This window comes from Aplysia californica, unplaced genomic scaffold, assembly GCF_000002075.1.
Source record: "Aplysia californica isolate F4 #8 unplaced genomic scaffold, AplCal3.0 scaffold00214, whole genome shotgun sequence".
Classification (NCBI taxonomy): domain Eukaryota; kingdom Metazoa; phylum Mollusca; class Gastropoda; order Aplysiida; family Aplysiidae; genus Aplysia; species Aplysia californica.
The window spans coordinates 820,517-838,527 of NW_004797484.1; the positions used below are offsets into that span (position 1 = coordinate 820,517).

The following is an 18,011-nucleotide window of genomic DNA, read 5'->3' on the forward strand; positions in this document are numbered from 1 at the left end:
GATCACCACCACCACCATTACAAAAGCAACAACAACAGCAGCAGCAACAACAATAATAGCAGCAGCAGCAGCGGCAACAACAACACCAACATCATCTACAACAACAACAACACATTAGTACCACCAACATCATCTCGCAGTTTTTTTCTACTAACAGATACACGTTAGCCAAGGGGGAGTATTCTAAGGTCACTGGCGCTAGCCCACCTATAATATTCTCCTCCTCATCTTCCACGACTAGAAGACCGGACGGATCAGCGGAGAAGACACAAGAGAGATAATCCATCTCCATGTTCCACTGGTTCTCCGCCAGAAGGGCGTGCAGTTTAGGAAGGTCGTCAGCTCTCATTGCGCGGATGTTGAAATCAATGGACTTCTTGGCGTTCCCACCGCTGTATCTAGGAGGAAAAAGACAAGACGGAAGGAAAAAAATAAGTTTAACTTTCTTTTTTTCTCGCTGGGCAGGAGGCGGGTGGAGGGGGCAAGGGGTGTATGTGAAAACCGTGGTTTAGATAAATGCAAATTTTGATTATTGTGTTGAGAAAAAAACAACACCAATCGCGATAGTTCTGGCAACAGCAATAACAACAAAAATAACAGCAACAGCGGTAGTAACAATACTATGAAACAACATCAGCAACAACAACAGCAATAGTAACAACTACAGCAACAACAACAGTACACATAAAAACAGCAACGACAACCTCGATGATGGCGACGACTGTGACAGTTGAAAGGGCATTAAACATGTACAGTATTATATAATGAATAAAAACAAACAACTTTCAAATTTTCTTTTAGTAGATCTAAAGAGAAGCACATTGACACAGTAATGGTCAGTTAGAGCGGGGAAAATAAGACATACAGAAAGAAACAAAATGGGGGTGGGGGGAGTCGTTGCTCCTTCCCCCTGCCACCTACCTCCCACAAAAAAAGAAAAAAGTAACACCCAATTGAACATAGAAGTATTATGAAAAATGGTATCAACAAAGAGTGACGAAGTCCTTTACCTTCTGACAAAATCTGGGTTAGGCCTACTACATAGGCAGACAGCTCCTGACAGAATCTGTCTGCCGTCTCTCCGAGGTCTCCATGATGACGTATGTCCAGTGCATGGAGAAGCTCGACTCCCACTCAACGAGGCTGCTCGCGATAACAGTCTAAACCTTGAGTGCATTACTGTCCGTTGTCTAGAATGGAAAAAAAAATCCACCTCGCTGTCGAACAACATCTCCTTACCTCGATATCAGGAAACAAAGATAATAACAATACACAAATCTTAAGTCTAAATTTTAAAGGGGGAGGGGGGGGGCTACATCTGAAGGCTATCTCGCTTATTAGTGGACCGAATTTTACCACATTTCTCACATATAACAAGCATAGTAAGGAGTCTTAAAATCCGCAGTCAAATTTGAGAAAAAAGTTTCATTTCCAGGGATACGGCGGCCATATTGGATTTTGTTGACATGTCTTACGTAATGAATACCGCACTTATCGGTAATGGAAATTGGTTGGGGTTTTTTTGCATGCGTGTTCTCAAACATTAGATCTAATAATTTGTCTGTTGTTGTTTTTTCCTAAACGAATTTTAAAAAGTTTAATGAATTTTTTCCTGAGGTAGCATTCAAGTTTGTAACAAATCCGTGAAAATCCACACTCCAGACATCACAAACAAAAATCTATTCCATATATCGAAAATTCAATTTATTTTTGTATTACATCTTCGCTTCATTCTGTGAAAATTTCATGAAGATTGGATGACAAATGGTGGAGTTATTCAAAAAGGTATAAAGAAAAGTAGCGTTTTGAGAAAACGGCCGATAAAGAAAAATAAAATACTGACTTTATGAGGAAATGGCGGTGACAAACGTGCCCGGTATGGGAAAAAATACGGTTTTGGGGGGTTCCTATGCGATGAAATAGTTGTAAGAGAGGCTGAGAAAGCTACTAATGCCTACGACTGAAATTCTATAATTTTGAGCCGAATTTTTACTTTAGGGGTGTAGCCGCCCCCCCCTCTAAAAATAACAACTACCCCCCCCCCCCTCCTTCAAACAAGCGAACAAAAAACAGTTTCCATAAGTCTAACAATGAAGGAAAACCTCCCTAAGCTAATGACCAAAACAAAATCCCACTAAATCTAGGTAACAAAGATCAAGGTCTCGGTGCGCCTAAATTGACCAAAAAAAAACGGCACACAAAACCCTCTTAAGTTTGAGTCAAAAGTAACAAGTAAAATCCCCTCTAAGAAAATAACAACAAACTACATCTCCCTATGTCAATTATAACAAACAACAGCTCAATAAGTCAGAAACAAAAACAAAAGAAAACAAAACAAACACAAAATCTCTCTCATTCAATAACAACAAACAAAATCTCACCTAGTCAATAACAATAAACCTCTCTTAGAAAATAACCACAAATAACAGCTCAATAAGTCAGAAACAAAAGACAGAAAAAACCCCAACAAAATCCCTTTAGACAATAATATTAACAAACAAAATCCCCCTTAATCAATAACAACGAACAAAATCCCAAATGGCCAATAAACAACAAAGCACAATTTCACTAAGATAACCACAAACAAAATGAAAAAAGTCTAGATCAAACGCGACGATTGAAACCTCTCTGAATCAAAAAGAAACAAATAAAATCACCACAGTCCAGTTATTGACTGAGACACTTTGAAGTAAAAAATGAAAAGAAAGACTGATGCTATTAACGTTTTAAATGACACAATACATAATATCATTCAGGAGGTCGACTGCTTCGATCATGCTTGTTCGAGCTGTCAACCAGAACTGAGGAGGGTTGAAGTATCTCAGCTGACAGATAGAGGTCTGTCTTCTTTTTTTTTGTAAGTGTTTTACGGCGCTCGCAACTACATAAGGTCATATGAGCGCGCGGGACACATTAAACCTTTTCAGTTCGTAGGAATTTTTATAATTTTTGACCGAGTGGCGTCCGAAGCCTACTCTTGTCGATTTTGGACTCTTTAACGTGCGCAACTTGCACATGTCCACCCCCCCCCCCCCCGAGATTTTTCGCCCTTGTCCGAGAAGGCAGTTCTGTCTTCAGTTCACAGGAATCGAACTCGGGTCTTTTGCTTGCGACAGGCATAACCATTGCAACACAGACACCGGTACTTAACTGTTACGATGACCAATGCATTCTATTAAATTGTTCAACACAAACTCACCAGCCCTGAAATAAAACAGTGCTTGGGAAGGACGGTGAATTAAAAAATAAAAGCGTGGCGGCAATGCTACGACCCATCTTTATTTCCCCTTTCCGAGCACAGTTCTTATATTTCATTCTTTAAATTTTGATATTCCTCCACAACATAGTGAGAAATAATTCATCAAATTATTTTAAAAAGTATGCACCTTCTCTGAATGGTTGAGTTGAGGAGGAAGAAGAGGATTAACAAAAAATATAAGCAGTAGACAAGTGACACTCTTTTTTCAATACTATTTATCTCGTAATATGTGTGTTCTTCATATTATCCTTACTGTGTGGATTTTTGTTTGCCCCTTTGTGGACTGAGTGGGTGGTTGGCGGGTGCTCTGGAGTGGTTTGCTTCTTCTTTCCTATCAAACATCTTTCATCCTGATCTCTCCTCATTTTTTATGTTTGTTATTCTCTTGTAACACCTCAAATCTTCGGTACTTATATATGACCTTATTGTGTTGCAAGTGCCGTAAAAATCTAACTAAAACTAAAACTTTGTGGACTGCGTGATACAACCTTGATTAGCGCTCTTCTGTGCCGTCAGGTGAAGCAGATGTTGATGTAGATGTTTCCAACAAAAGAATTAACAATTTATTTACTACAGGTAAGTCATGTGCAAAAATTCAAAAGAGGTTGTTTGCTTATAGCGAATTTATGAGCTGCAGATAGAAAAGGAAAAGCGGGACAAATTCTTGCTCTCTTCAAAAACAAAACAACAGCTTGCTCACTTTCCTTTTGACAACAGCTAAAACAGGATAAAGACAAATCTCTTTGTTTAACCTTCTCAAATTTTTGCATGCGGGTCTTTTTTGTTTTGTTATTTGGTAAGTGTTTTACGGTGTTTGCAACTGCATACAGTCATATGATGGAGCGGGACACATTAAACTTTTTCAGTTGGTAGGAAATTTTGAATTTTGCCCGGGTGGTGGCTGAAACCTACTCTTATCGATTTTGAACCACCAAGGGATCTTTAACGTGCGCAACATGCTCACCGGACCTCCGTGATTTTTGGCCGTTGTCCGAGAAGGCTATGCCGTGTTAGATGTTACCTACCTTAAGATCAGGGATGTGACTGAAAGACAGCAGTAAGACGGAGCCAAGGATTAGCAGTAGAAAGGCTGCAGAAATAGTCTAAAGCCCAGAGGAAGGAGCAAAGGAGGCTTAGCACCCAGTTACACGTAACGATGAATTGTACAAAAACTGGGCGACAAATCGTTAGGTATAACCACAAAATTGTACAAAATTTGGACGATTGGAAGATGGCTTGAAGACTGAGTCGAGAAATCAAGCGCTGCTTGATATTTTTCGTGTGATCACGTTCAGATTTAGGGGGGGGGGGGGGGTAGGGTAAAATCCCTTTTAAATTTGCCGCCGCGCAGGGTTAAGCTTAGGGTGCAAAATTCTAGAAATAGTTATCGTATCTTAAAACTCATTTCATATTCGAAATCAGCGTCTAAAAATTAGCAGAGTAGCTCGCAAGAAACCTGATTTGATGCGAAATTATGTAAATTTTAGTAATTTTATCATTTATTGGTCGTCATTAGTAAAGTGCATCAAGGTCATTCGGTGCGTTGTACATCTGCAGTCAAGTCAAAGCTTCTCTTTCTCCACACAACACGGTACAGTATGGCCATACCAACATTTTCTAAAGACACTTTTCTGCTGTATCAAAATGTATAGGAGAGGGGGTGGGGCTCTCGTGATCTTGAGGTACAGTGTTCGCCTTTCATTCATTAAGTTCCGACTTCGAAACCTTCAGATAAAGTGCAGGCAAATCGCTGTCGTCTCAAAGAGACATGCTTGCTTTATGATGAGGAATCTCCTCGGCCGAAAGAAAACTGGGCGATGGAATGGAACGTGTAAGCAGACAATACAGTTCGAAAAAACGGGCTTTTTGGCATACGATGAACCTGATACATTTTATCGTTGTGTGTAAGCGGGTCAAAACATAATAGGGGATTTACAGCATACACATAAAACATCCGAAAGTTGACACATTTTCCTCAACAACACACTTTAACGTTCGCCTAGAGATGAAATCAACAAGCTTGAACTGAAATGTGGGGGCAGGGTGGTATTGCTGTCTCAAAATGAGCAACTTGAAGACAAGGTTACTTAAGTCATTATTTTAGGGATCCCGTGTATGTATCCAAAGAGCGATTTTACTATAGGATCCAAAGAGACAAACTATTTAAAAAAATTATTGGATCAAGATTTTTTGACAAAATATTTTTGTTTGGTCGCTGGCCTGTAGAAGTGCTTTGCAAAGTTTCGTGGGCAAAGGTAAATTCCCCAATGAGCTAATATTTATTTTAACGCAAACAGACGAAAGTGAACAAGCTATACAACAATGTTACTTACACGCAACGATAAATTGTGTCAGATTCGTCGTATGCGAGAACTGTCCGTTTTATCGAGCTGTGTAGTCTGTTTAGACGTTGCAATCTATCGTCCAGTTTTCTTTCGATCAGGGAGATTCCTAATAATTAACTTGACTGCAGATGTGCAACGCACCGGGTGACCTTGAAACACCACTTCACATTATTGACGATCAACTAAATAAGAAAATTGCTAAAATGTACATTATAACGCATCAAATCAGGTTCTCCGAGGGCAACTTTGCTCTTATGGAGTCGCTGATTCCGAATATGAAATCAGTCTTTACCAGCGATAATTATTTTTAAAATTTTGAGCCCTAAGTTTAATCCTGCGAGACGGCAAATTTTAAAGTGATCGCCCAGAACATCAAGCAGCGCTTGATTTCTCGACCTAGTCTCCAAGCCATTGCCCATTCGTCCAAACTTTGTACGATTTTGTGTTTACACCTGACAATTTGTCTCATGATCGATAGTTCGTTCAGCTTTTGTACAATATTTACCGTTGCGTGTAACCGGGGCTCTTTTAACGCAACTCACGCCTGCTGGATCTTGAAGAAAACAGAACACAGACTAGAACCAATGAATTTGCTTCAGTGAAAAATCCCGAGCTGTCGCGTGACGACACAACAAAGGCAGGCGTCAGAAGACTTTAGGCGGGAAAGTTGCCTGCTGCTGTATGCCAAGACAGTGTGGAGAGACATATTTCGTGAAGATAGCGGCCTGTGCCGGGAAGTGGTTACTCAACACCCTTTGCCACCGATTGCGTTATCTAAAATGCGCGAAGCAGAAAGGATCATGCAGCTGTAGAAACAAAACAAAAGCAAATGAAGGCAGGTCATGGTTATGCAGAACTAATTATTACTTTTGTAAGTACTTTTCATTCAAATGAAAACTCCAGTAGAAACACAAACGCTGCAACTGTCTTCGTTTTTTGTTTGTTGGTGCATTGTTCTTATCTTTCGTTTTCTTCCTTTTCTTTATGCACGGTTAGAATCATCTCAGCAATTTGGTTTTTTTCGTTTATTATTTTTACTAACATTAAAACTTCTTTTCTCTGTAATGTTGTTGTTGTATTTTTGTTTTGTTATTGTTAGTTAAATGATAAAGCTTAATATAGGCATCAGAAAATTATAACGTCAGCTGTTCTCATGACTCGGAGTAGTCGAGTACTCAAGTACTCACGAGAGTAATAATTAATCGAACCAGAACACGAACTCGAGTCCAAAATACTGGACTCCCGCAATCTTAGCACACGTTCTACATTAGGGGCTCTTGTGGTTGAGGGGTCACGGTGTTCACCTCTTGTTCAATAGGTCCCGAGTTCGATTCCGAATAGACATTGAACATTTTCTTCTTTCGACTCCTTTCTTGCTCTCTTACAATGTTCTGTCGTCTGCTTTCGTCTCCACTTTCTGCCCACAGCCCCTTACCTCATTTGCCCCCTCCTCTTGGCTCATGACTGTATCTGTAGCCTTTCTACTGCTACTGTTTTGCTCATCCTTACTGCTATCTTTCAGCCATACATCTGTTCTTATAGTAGGTAATGTAAGATCTAACACCTAGCCTTCTCGGATAAGGGCAAAAAATCTCGGAGGTGCGGTGTGCAAGTTGCGCACATAAATGTCCCTTGGAGGTCCAAAATCGATAAAAGTAGGCTTTGGCCGCTATCAGGCCAAAATTCAAACTTTCCTAACAACTGAAAATATTGAATGTGTCCCGCGCTTATATGACTTTATGCAGTTACGAGCGCCTTAAAACCTTTACAAAAAACAACAACAACACAAAACAAAACAAACAAACAACCCCCTCCTTGCACACACGTCTCTATAATGACACTGAGCTAATTGAGAACTGATGGTTTCACGTGCAGTCCTGGTCTGTGCAGCAGGTGGAAATCGGTTAGGGAACATCTCTATTGTCGTAAGGGAAATCGACGAAGGGGCAACATTTTTGCGATTTAAAAGCATTTCTACAGATTTTATAGACCACTCTATTCTGTGTCTTATAGTATAATTAATTATGTCAGGTCTTATTCGGTGGTTGCATATTCCAGCGAACGTCGTTTTCCCTTACACTGGCAACGTAATTGAGAAGGCGAATGGTCAATTGGTCAAGCATCCCTGCTCGTTTTGGCGTTTTCTCTTACACTGTAACACCACAGAAACCCACATATTTTCACCCGTTGGGCAATTTTTATCGATTTGTTATTTTTTAATGAAAATTAAAAGAGACATTTCTGTATGGATTAATGCAAAATTTGGATCAAGGACACAAAAATATAAATCTAGAGCTTCCAAGAACTTCAAATTTTGAAAACCTACTAACTTTGATAAACTTTCTCCTGACATAAAATGTTTAAAAGTATTTAAGAGGCGTGAAACAAAGTTTACCTCCAAAGCATTGCGTTTACGTGAGCATAAGGCGACTAAAACATGTCTTTTGGTGACTCTCAAAATCCAGTACAAAGAACAAACAAGATGTTAATGCAGAGAGTGCCGGCGCTTACAATACGCGGATGAGAGAAAGGTGAAGAAACACTGACGAGAAATCGACCAGTGCCAAAAGCGTTTACTGGAAGAGTTTGACAAAGATGTAATTCAACGTTGTATGAACAACATGTGCACTACACAATGTACGTCATTTTGGAGGCCGGCTTCAACTTAGACTGACTCGGCTAACCCAGGCTGAAAGGGATACAGCATTCCAGCAGAAAGACCGGGATACTCGATTAAAATTCTCCCCACACGGGAATGAGAACTTAGATCTTCAGCTTGTAACGACGAAGCGATTGACCTCTACACCTCATACACTGATATGAAAATTACTCTTTGAAAGTACGGTAAACCAGGGTGACTAAGGCACCTTTTCTACCTTCTGGGATTCATAATTTAACAACTCTTGAGTTTAGGTTAATGTTGTTGTTTTTTCAAATTAGGGGGATGGTTGAATAGTGTTGATTTAGATCCTATTGGGGAGAAAATATGTCCATTTTTTATGTGAGGGATAAGAGGATGGTGCCTTACTCGCCCGGCATGGAGAGATTAAGGCATCCTCATATTTTATATTAAGGGTTCTTCCTCTTTTGATTGTATTTATGTTAGATTTAGATTAAGTGTACGAAGGGCAGGCACTATTGATAGTTGATTTTTCAAACACGACTTGTTTAAAAAAATAAATATTTGCTATTTTTCCATTGGAAGACGAAAGACTGATAAGGAATTAAACGAAATTTGACGGGGAATAAACCGGTTATGGAACAAGAACATCAAAGAATGAAGTGATTCGATCATCCGATGAGAGTGTCATCAAATCAATCAGCTTCACGAGCTTACAACATCTAACCTGTCAGGATACAAGAGCAGGTGCAAAACACGCAAAACTTGGCTGGATAGCGTTATAGAGGTCCTCCCAAAGGATAACATTTCAACAACAGAAGCCATCTACACTGCCCTTGATTGAAAATTGCACCCCCACCCCTCCTCCCCCGACATCTGATGAAGCAAGAGGAAGGGTGAAGTAACGTATAAGGATCCAATCCTAGCATACTCAGAGGACATAGGACTCACTGCAATCTGGCAAGGGAATAGCATGGCAGAAATGGGTAGTAATGAAAGAAAATATAAATACTGAACGGCGAACAGAAGAAAATAAGTATCACTAAGAAGAGAACAGAAACTGAGAGACTGATGGCATTGTGGACGTTATTCCAGAAAACGTTTCTACAGTACGTTACACGATTCTAATATTGACCCTCAGTAAAAGGAGACAGGGAGCAAACTTCAAGCCAATGAAGCAAGAGTACATGCTAAAGTCGCTCAAAATTATTTTAGTAAAATGGAAGAGGAAATACAAAGCACACACGTAGGGGCTTTGCAAAATCAACAGTCTACACTACACACTAGTAACTTTACTTTACTCTTACTTTATCTGATCCCTTATACTGCGAGGTGTCAAGGAGAGATTCAGTTCTTGGACATGGGCCAGGTGCGTTGCTTTTCGGATTGGCATATTGTGCCTTTGAAGGATATCGTTGACTCCATCGATGCATCTTTTTTATTAGCCTTCCTTTTGCTCTGAAGCTATCGAATCGCATGTTGTAGACCTTTGAGGCATCCTGTTGTGGCGCCATTCTCATTACGCGTCCAAACCATTCTATTTATTGTTGTCTCTCGATATATTTCGTTTCAACGCCCACTTATTGTTTGATGACTTCGTTTTTTAACACTGGTAAGTACACCCAATAAATAACACCTCGACAGAAAATGTTACATGCCTTTAACATTCCCATCCATTCTTCAGTTATTCCTACTGATGATATCACTAATAACATAAATATGTAGACAAGTGTTTCATTCTTGATATGATTTGCTGTTAAAACCTGATAACAGTCTTTTATGTTCCCCCTGTTACCCACTTTCCCTCCTCTTACCGCCCCTCTTTACGTTCCTTAAAAAAATCTTGAACTTAGTTTTTAAAAAAGTAAGTGTGGGATTTGCTTCCCCTTACTGGTAAAAGGAATAGAAATTCATGTGATCGCAAAGTGTTTGATCTTAAAGTGAAAATCACTAACTGAGCCTCAACAATTTTCATTGCTTTTAAATTTGGCTCTTTAATCCGAAATAATTTTCCGTGGATTGTAAAACTGAAGTGTTTTTCTATTATTTTCCTGATAAATAGACCAAGTTTCACCAACTGATATTGCATTAGCCCCCTAAACCCTATTCCAGTAATACAGCTCTATAATTTCTGTTGGTAACAGCAGATACCATTTTCCTAGGAAGCGAATACAAAAGTTGTCGTTACGCTCTAGTTTGTCGGAATAAGCTCAGAAACTTCACATTTATGTCTATAGATGGTTGATTCATTTTATCAATATGTTCATATAAGTTCATTTTTCGAAAAATAATTGGAATCTAAAACGTGACATTTAAAAAAAATGACTCGTATAGAAAAACAATGTTTCCAGAAAACGGGTGATACAGAAAAATATGAGGAAATGGTTGTGGCAAACATGCCCAGTATGGGAAGAAATAATGATTTAGGGGATACTAAAGCGATGAAATAGTTATAGGAGAGGATGGAGAAGCCAAAAATGCCTACAACGTAAAATCCATAGTTTTGAGCCGAATCGGGACTTTCAGGGTGCCCCCCCCCCCTTAAATAATATTCATTTCAATTTGTCAGGTCACTGATTTTCTTTTTAAAAAATGTGAAAGTAAGATCAAGGGTTCCTGATTGTTGAACAAATACCGGCACCGTAACCAAAGAGGTATATTATGGTAAACCTGTGTTCATAATCAACAAATACATACATACTGCCCGTTTTTTATCCTGACAAGTAAACCCACATGTTATGACCCTGATAAATTGAAAGAGAACATGTATCATTACAAAATTAGAAATCGCATAATATGTCAAAAAATCACAAAATACCACTTAATAACGTAGATACAGTCACCTGCTCAGGGTGCCTAAGTCACCCCGACTATGTCAATGGACACAGGGGTGACTAAGGCACCCCCCCTGCCAAAACCTTGCCTTACGTATTTTCTTTCAAATACACACGTTCTATGGCTCATGTGACTGTCTAAGAGCCTAATACTCACCTTAAAACATTTTGAAGTGCAATAGATTAAGAGGTACTCCTAAAAGTTTGAAGGAATCTTGCAGAGGTCGATTTCAAATGCAGGCGACAGCCGTCATAAAACAACCTCGGGTCCTCAGAAAATTGTTCCGGTGAGATATTTTCAAGTAAATACACCACCAATTAATCCCACTTTTAGATAACGCATTTCAGAATGACTAAAAATCACTTTTGAAGTCGAAAATATCATCTTAAAATTATCAGAACATTACCCCCAGTTACCTGCCTTAGTCACCCCGGGGTGCTACGCTTCCAAACATCAGCCTTTGCGTCAAGCAATATAGTACACCCTGTAGCTAAATCTTTCAGACAAAGTATCAATTATCACCACGTCCTACCATTTGTAGCCGTTGTTGTTTCTTTCGAATACTTTACAATGAAACAGTCATGGCTAATCATTTATTAAAATATTAAGAAAGCTGGGAAACACGCGGGGAAAGAAAATGGACATATTGTTACCCTCGTAGTATGATTTATTCACGAGGTACGCCATTTGTAACTAGCATAATGTCTAAATTTTCTGTTAGGCATTTAGAATAGCTAAAGCAGAGTCTCTCTAGGAGATTGATCCTCGCGAATGTTGTAATTTAGCCTCCATTGTAGGATCTGTCAAGGGAGGTGATAATTATAACTAATATTACAGGGACATTGAACATGGACATAAAGAGAGCATAAAAGAGAAAACCGGACTATGCGAAATTCAGAAGTTTCGCGACACCATTTGGATGCGGACGTGACATCCTCTTCCTCTGTTATTTCTCAGTATGAAGTTAAACTTTTTATTCTTTCAGTTTTGAAGATTTTTGTTGTCAGTCAGGAAAGCACCATAATTGGGGGCCGTTAAAAAATATGCTATGCCCCTCATCACGGTGCTGTATAAATGGTCCGCTGTGTTTCAGACAAGAATTTATTTTAAAGATAAGCATACTCACAATTATATTATATTTGGATGACAAAACAGAACCCCAAAAGGAAAAAAAATAAAATAAAAACAACCAAAATAAAAAATAAAAACAAAAACAAACTAAATTACGAAAATAAAATAATCTAAGAACGATACAATAACAAAGACGACGACAACAACACACACACACAAAAAACCAAGATGAAAAACAAACAAACAACAGATTTACAATTTTTACTTCTCCTTTTCCAGTCTTCTATTTTGTCGTTTGATGGAATTTATGTTATCTTCATTGGTGCTATTTCTGGAAAAGGTCGAATTGAAGTGTCCTTGTCATTGTGTGTAGACGTTTTTGTGTGACTCCGTGGTGACATCAGACGTTCGACAAATGACTAGCTAATATTTTTCCACCTATTGGGACACTTAGATTATTAACAATTTTTGTAGTTTTTTTTCGGCCCAACATCTTTTACGTGCTTTTTAAAATATGTTTACATGGATTTTTCTGAAAAACTTTGATCAAAGGAAATAATTTTAGGAATCTTGTAGTTTCCAAGGACATTAAAACTTTGGACATCATCAAACTTTGGTGACCAATTTCTCGTTAATTCTACTTCTGATACCAGGTGACCTCTACCTCCTTCAACGGTCAATAGTCGCGAGCGCCGTAAAACTCCTACTAAAACAAACAACTGTCAATGTCGCGACTTCTATTCAAGCTAGACGGGCATATAAAAAAAATTAAAGCAAGGCAAAGGAGCACGCTGTAAAAATAACATGCCAATAACTCTACGTACCCAAAAACTGACGAGCGCCTAATTCCACTTCACACAAATAATTATAACTATTTTGTCGCACATGGATTGTGTGTCAATGGACCAGCGCAGTATCGTCTAACCATTATAAAGTGCGGTAAAAAAATGCTACCTCAGAACTACAAAGTTATACCTGCTCAGTGCCTAGTTTTGAAAAGTATGATTTCAAATATTTTGAGGTTCACAACACGTCAAACACTTTGGAATGCAATTCATCTAATATCTTGATAACGGCTCCAAATGATCTTACAATATTGACAGAGCAGCTAGAACATTAATTTGGTTTCTGACCTCATGGTCTTAGTAACTCAAAACGACCAAAAACATAAGCTAGAACCTTGTAATTCTGGTGTAGCGAACTCTTTGCGCAACTTATCCTCAAATATCTCTTTAACGGGTAAACCAATGTCACCCATACTTTGAACAGCAGTTTGTATCAATCTGTCTTAACTTAATCATATTATTTTTACACAACAATTGAGGTTAGATTTTTTTTTAAATAACGTTCGTCAGAAATGTATGTTTATTATCTCTGCAGAAAATGGGATTGTTCACAGCCGTTTCTGCTTCTTACACACATTTTGCATATTATGCATATGGCCTAAGTCATTACTAACAAAAAACACTTTTTTGGGGGCCAAAAACCTGTTAGAAGAAATGAATTTCATGGTGAACACTTTTTTGCAAGGTGATCAAAACATGTGTTCAATACGCATAATATGGCAATTTGAAAAAAAAAAAGACGGACTTGCTTAAAAGAAACAACATTGCCATAGCTGTAGATCTAACCATTTTAAAAATCTGTAGAAACTGCTCACTTGGATTTTAATTAGTATTTATTAAGGCATTTTCAGGAATACAGCTTACAGGTATTTGCAAAAATATTAATCTGATGAGGCATTTTGATATGAAGCCATTGTACAAAATCGGGAGAGTCTGTGTTCGATAGTTGAGGTAATATTTGACAAAAAGTTTCGCTACGAATATTTGACCGCACTACAAGTGTCACGACACGGTGAATTGAGGCGCTTGTCAATTTCAAGCATAATACGGAGTTGTTTGTAGCATCTCAAAGCTTGCTTTTTTGCTTTGCTTCTGGTGAAAAAGTTAACTTCTATCTTGAATAGAAATCGATATATTTGCGATTGAAGGAGATGGGGGTTGCTTGGTTTGAGGAGTAGGATTAGCGAGAAAATGACGACAAAAACCTGAGTACCACTGGAAACTTCAAAATAACATTTGTTGTGCCTTCGATCATCGTGTCTCAGTAAAATCCAAACAAAGGTATGTTTTTTAATGGACATAAACGGTTGTGATCCAAAATAAGTAAATTCTTTAAAAATTGCCAAACCTGCGGAAAAATACCAGTTTTTAAACATTTTATTATTCAAAAACCGCCTGGTCTCACTAAAAAGTCTCATAATAGGAATCTGTATCTACCCAGGAAGTTACAAATTATGTAACAACTAAATGTATAGTGACCCAGAAAATATTGTTGATGTCTCAAGCTCGTGTCAAGGCCTTTTGATTGAAGTGCTCAAAACCAGTTTTCAAGTCCTTATCGATGTGTTCCCTGTAATGTAACAGCAACAATAGCAACAACAACAACAACAACAACAACAACAACAATAATAATTTAATAATAATAATAATAATATAAATAATAATGATAAAATAACAGCAATAATAAACATAAAATAACAGCAACAGTAGCAACATCAATAACAGTAGAAACAGCAACAACAACAATAACAACAGCAACAGCAACAATAACAACAACAACAACAACAGCAACAACAACAACAACAACAAACAACAATAACAACAGCAACAGTAGCAACAACAACAGCAACAACAGCAACAACAACACCAACAACAGCAGCAGCAAAATCAAAATTATAATTGTTCGGAAAAACATATCTTCCAGTTAATACCTAGATAGTATTTTCATTCTCTGAAGAGAAGTCAGGGAGATTCAGTAGCGTGACTTAGGTTAACAACTCGCATTTTACTTTCCATTTCAGCCACGACGGATAATGCTGCTGATTTACCCAATGACACGCATACTGTTTCCTCTTGCGATGGGACTCGCAGTCATGCTCTCCCTAAGATGTGACGATTCCTCCAACACTGTGTTCTCGCGAGTGGAATGTTTTGCAGAATCTTGTGGTATAAGAGAACTCACCCTTGGTGTGAAAGGACTTCTTGATTGCGCTCGATGGTGCAGAACGGACGCTTCCTGTATTGGCGTCAGTGCCGGGCATACCACGACCCCTGGTGGCGGGTGGGATGATGACGTGGAAGGAGACTGCTACATCCATAGAGACTGCAATGATGTTTCCAAGGACTGCAGTAGTTTCACGGGGGTGTCTGGTCTTTATTATAATTTAACAGGTACAGAACCTGTAGTAGCAACAATATTGAACAAGTGTCAAAATGGTGGCACCTGGGATGAAACCTCCAACCAATGTAGCTGTGTGGGTAGTTGGGCAGGCCTTCGGTGTGAACGCTACCTCCGCAATTGTTCCGAACTGATTGAGCTGGGTTTTGGAATTGGAGAGCACCTTGTACAAATTCAACCTGAGTTTTCCGATCATCCTGCTCGCATTGTTTGTGACATTCAAAAAAAGAGTATAAATACTTATGTTGCCAAAAGTACAGGGGACTTTGAGGGAGACAAAACCTGGGAGGAATATGAGAATGGATTTTTCAATGACATCAACAACTTTTGGATAGGTTTGAAAAACCTTCATTTATTGTTTCACACTGAAAAAAACAGGATGGTCTATGCTGCAAACTTCTCAACTGGCTTGCTTTGGAGATCGTATCCTGAATTTTACGTTGGGAACTCAAGTACCAACTATGAACTCACTGCAGGTCGCGGTACATTTTACAGGAAGGGGAATGCAACTTTAGGCGAAGGAGGGAGACTACTGGACTGTTTCACGTTTGCCAGTGGGATGCCGTTTTCAACACATGATGCGGAGCATTGCAACTGTGTGCCAAAAACATGCGCATCACGGGCAGGAGCGGGCTGGTGGTTCTCAGATTGTGATATACGATGCAACCCTCTTGCTAGGAAGTACGAAAATCGGCGGCAAAGCTATGCAGAAGATCGAATACACTTGGACAATCTGAACTTGTACGATTCTACATACGCAGAGAACTTTCAGTATGTTAGTCTCTCCTTTCGTAAACGGGCTGACTAAGGCACAGTTTAAAGCTTCTTCTAAACTTTATGATTTGAAAAAGTAAATATTTTGGAGTTCAAAGTAGGAGAATGGTTGATTAGTATTCATTAACATCCTTAGGGAATAGAATACCTCAAATGGGGGTAACCAAGACATTCTACGAGTAGCTGTAATGTACCATTGTATCTCGTTCAAGATATATAATTAAATATATATAATATATATATATACGCCCCCAGGGAAGTGCTAATGACTGAAGTGTCTTTAGGTCATTCCCAAAGATAAACATGTTCTTATGCACAATGGAATTGTAAATGGGCTGCTTTATCAATGTCATGCTCATGCTGTGCAGGAACAACATAGTGGGAACTTTATTTCCTCATCGTTACTATCGTCATTTTTCCTTTCTTTGTTTTACGCAGTAAATCTATTTACAAATTGGTGCGATAACCACTTCCTTTTACTAAATATAAAAAAGACAAAGGAATTGATAATACTTTAGAGAAAAAAAAGTCCAAGTGCAACCACTATTTATTAAAGATGAAGAGGTGGAGGTGGTAAGCTCTTACAAGTATCTTGGTGTAACAATCGACAACGAACTTGACTGGCATCCCCACGCTGCTCTTGTGCAAAAAAAGTAAATCAAAGAATGTTTCTTTTAAGGAAATTAAGAGGTTTTCGTGTTGACTATAAGATTATGTCCCTTTCTTACCATTCTATGATTGAAAGTGTACTATTATTTTGCATTTGCTGCTGGGATGGGAATTGTAAGGTGAAAGATAAAGAAAAATTTGACAGAATCATTAAGAAAGCCAGCAAGGTCTCTGGATATGATTTTATAGAATGGATGAAATGTATAACACCACACGTGTAACAAAGATAAAAAGCATAATAAACAACCCATCACACCCCTTTTCCACACAAATTGTCAGATCACGCAGCGGCAGACACGTACCTCCAAAAACAAAGAAAGAAAGATATAAAATAAGTTTTTTACATTCTAGCATAAGGCTTTTGTCAGAATGAGCATAAATGTGTGTTGTTCTTAGAGTATGTATCTATATATAACTCCAAAGGTCTAGTATTTAAATTCCTGCTCATGGTTTAATGATGAATTTGAAGTAAATGTACACTTTGTCAGCTTTACTTCTCTTTTCATATTGAATTTTAATGAGAGTAATATATAAAATTAATTTTTTTAAATGTATACTTGCATGTGTTTTTACGGTCCTGAACAGCCAATGAAAATTTCCCTCTGGGATAATAAAGCACTATCTTATCTTATCTTATCTTATCTTATATGCTTGTCATTCTCTTGAGAACTCCTATTTCTGTGGTACTTTGATAGTCGAAGCAGACTTTGTGGTGTTGAGGTTAGAAAGGTTAGTTGAGCAAGGCTGATTCCCCGTTTGGATATCTCTGTTGCTATCCACCCCTTGTCATAAAACGGTGCTAAATATATATATATATATATATATATATATATATATATATATATATATATGTGTGTGTGTGTGTGTGTGTGTGTGTGTGTGTGTGTGAGAGAGAGAGAGAGAGAGAGAGAGAGAGAGAGAGAGAGAGAGAGAGAGAGAGAGAGAGAGTGTGTCTCATCTCATTTTTTGTGGATAACCAGGTTTCATGATGTCCATCAAAAAGTACATTTTTAGTGCGGCTTTTACTGGAAAAATCAATATTAATCGAAAGCAGAAAAGACCCTGTAAATTTTCAGTTTCTAAGGATACTCACACTTTAGAATGTAGTAAACTTCGGCAGTAATTTTCTTGCTTATTTCACCTCTGATACCAGGCGAGAGCCGTTTCTTTCAATCACAAATAGTTAAATTTAAAA

The 18,011-nt window shown here is 38.3% G+C and overlaps 2 protein-coding genes across 2 annotated transcripts in view; one reads left to right on the forward strand and one right to left on the reverse strand.

Moving 5' to 3' along the window:
- Positions 1-508, reverse strand: part of LOC106011920 — a 10,268-nt gene extending 9,760 nt beyond the window's left edge. The window contains exon 1 of the mRNA XM_013083147.1: positions 208-508. Within this exon, the coding sequence (XP_012938601.2) occupies positions 208-349 (142 nt within the window). The 5' untranslated portion in view covers positions 350-508. The remainder of the gene's footprint in view (positions 1-207) is intronic.
- A 14,545-nt stretch (positions 509-15,053) lies between these two features.
- Positions 15,054-16,181, forward strand: LOC101861815 (ficolin-1-like). The gene has a single exon (XM_005099481.1). The coding sequence runs from the start codon at positions 15,054-15,056 to the stop codon at positions 16,179-16,181; it is 1,128 nt and encodes a 375-aa protein (XP_005099538.1).
- Positions 16,182-18,011: the final 1,830 nt, after the last annotated feature.

Coding starts and splice junctions, on each gene's coding strand:
- LOC101861815 (XM_005099481.1), top strand. CDS start 15,054: ATGGGACTCGCAGTCATGCTCTCCCTAAGATGTGACGATTCCTCCAAC.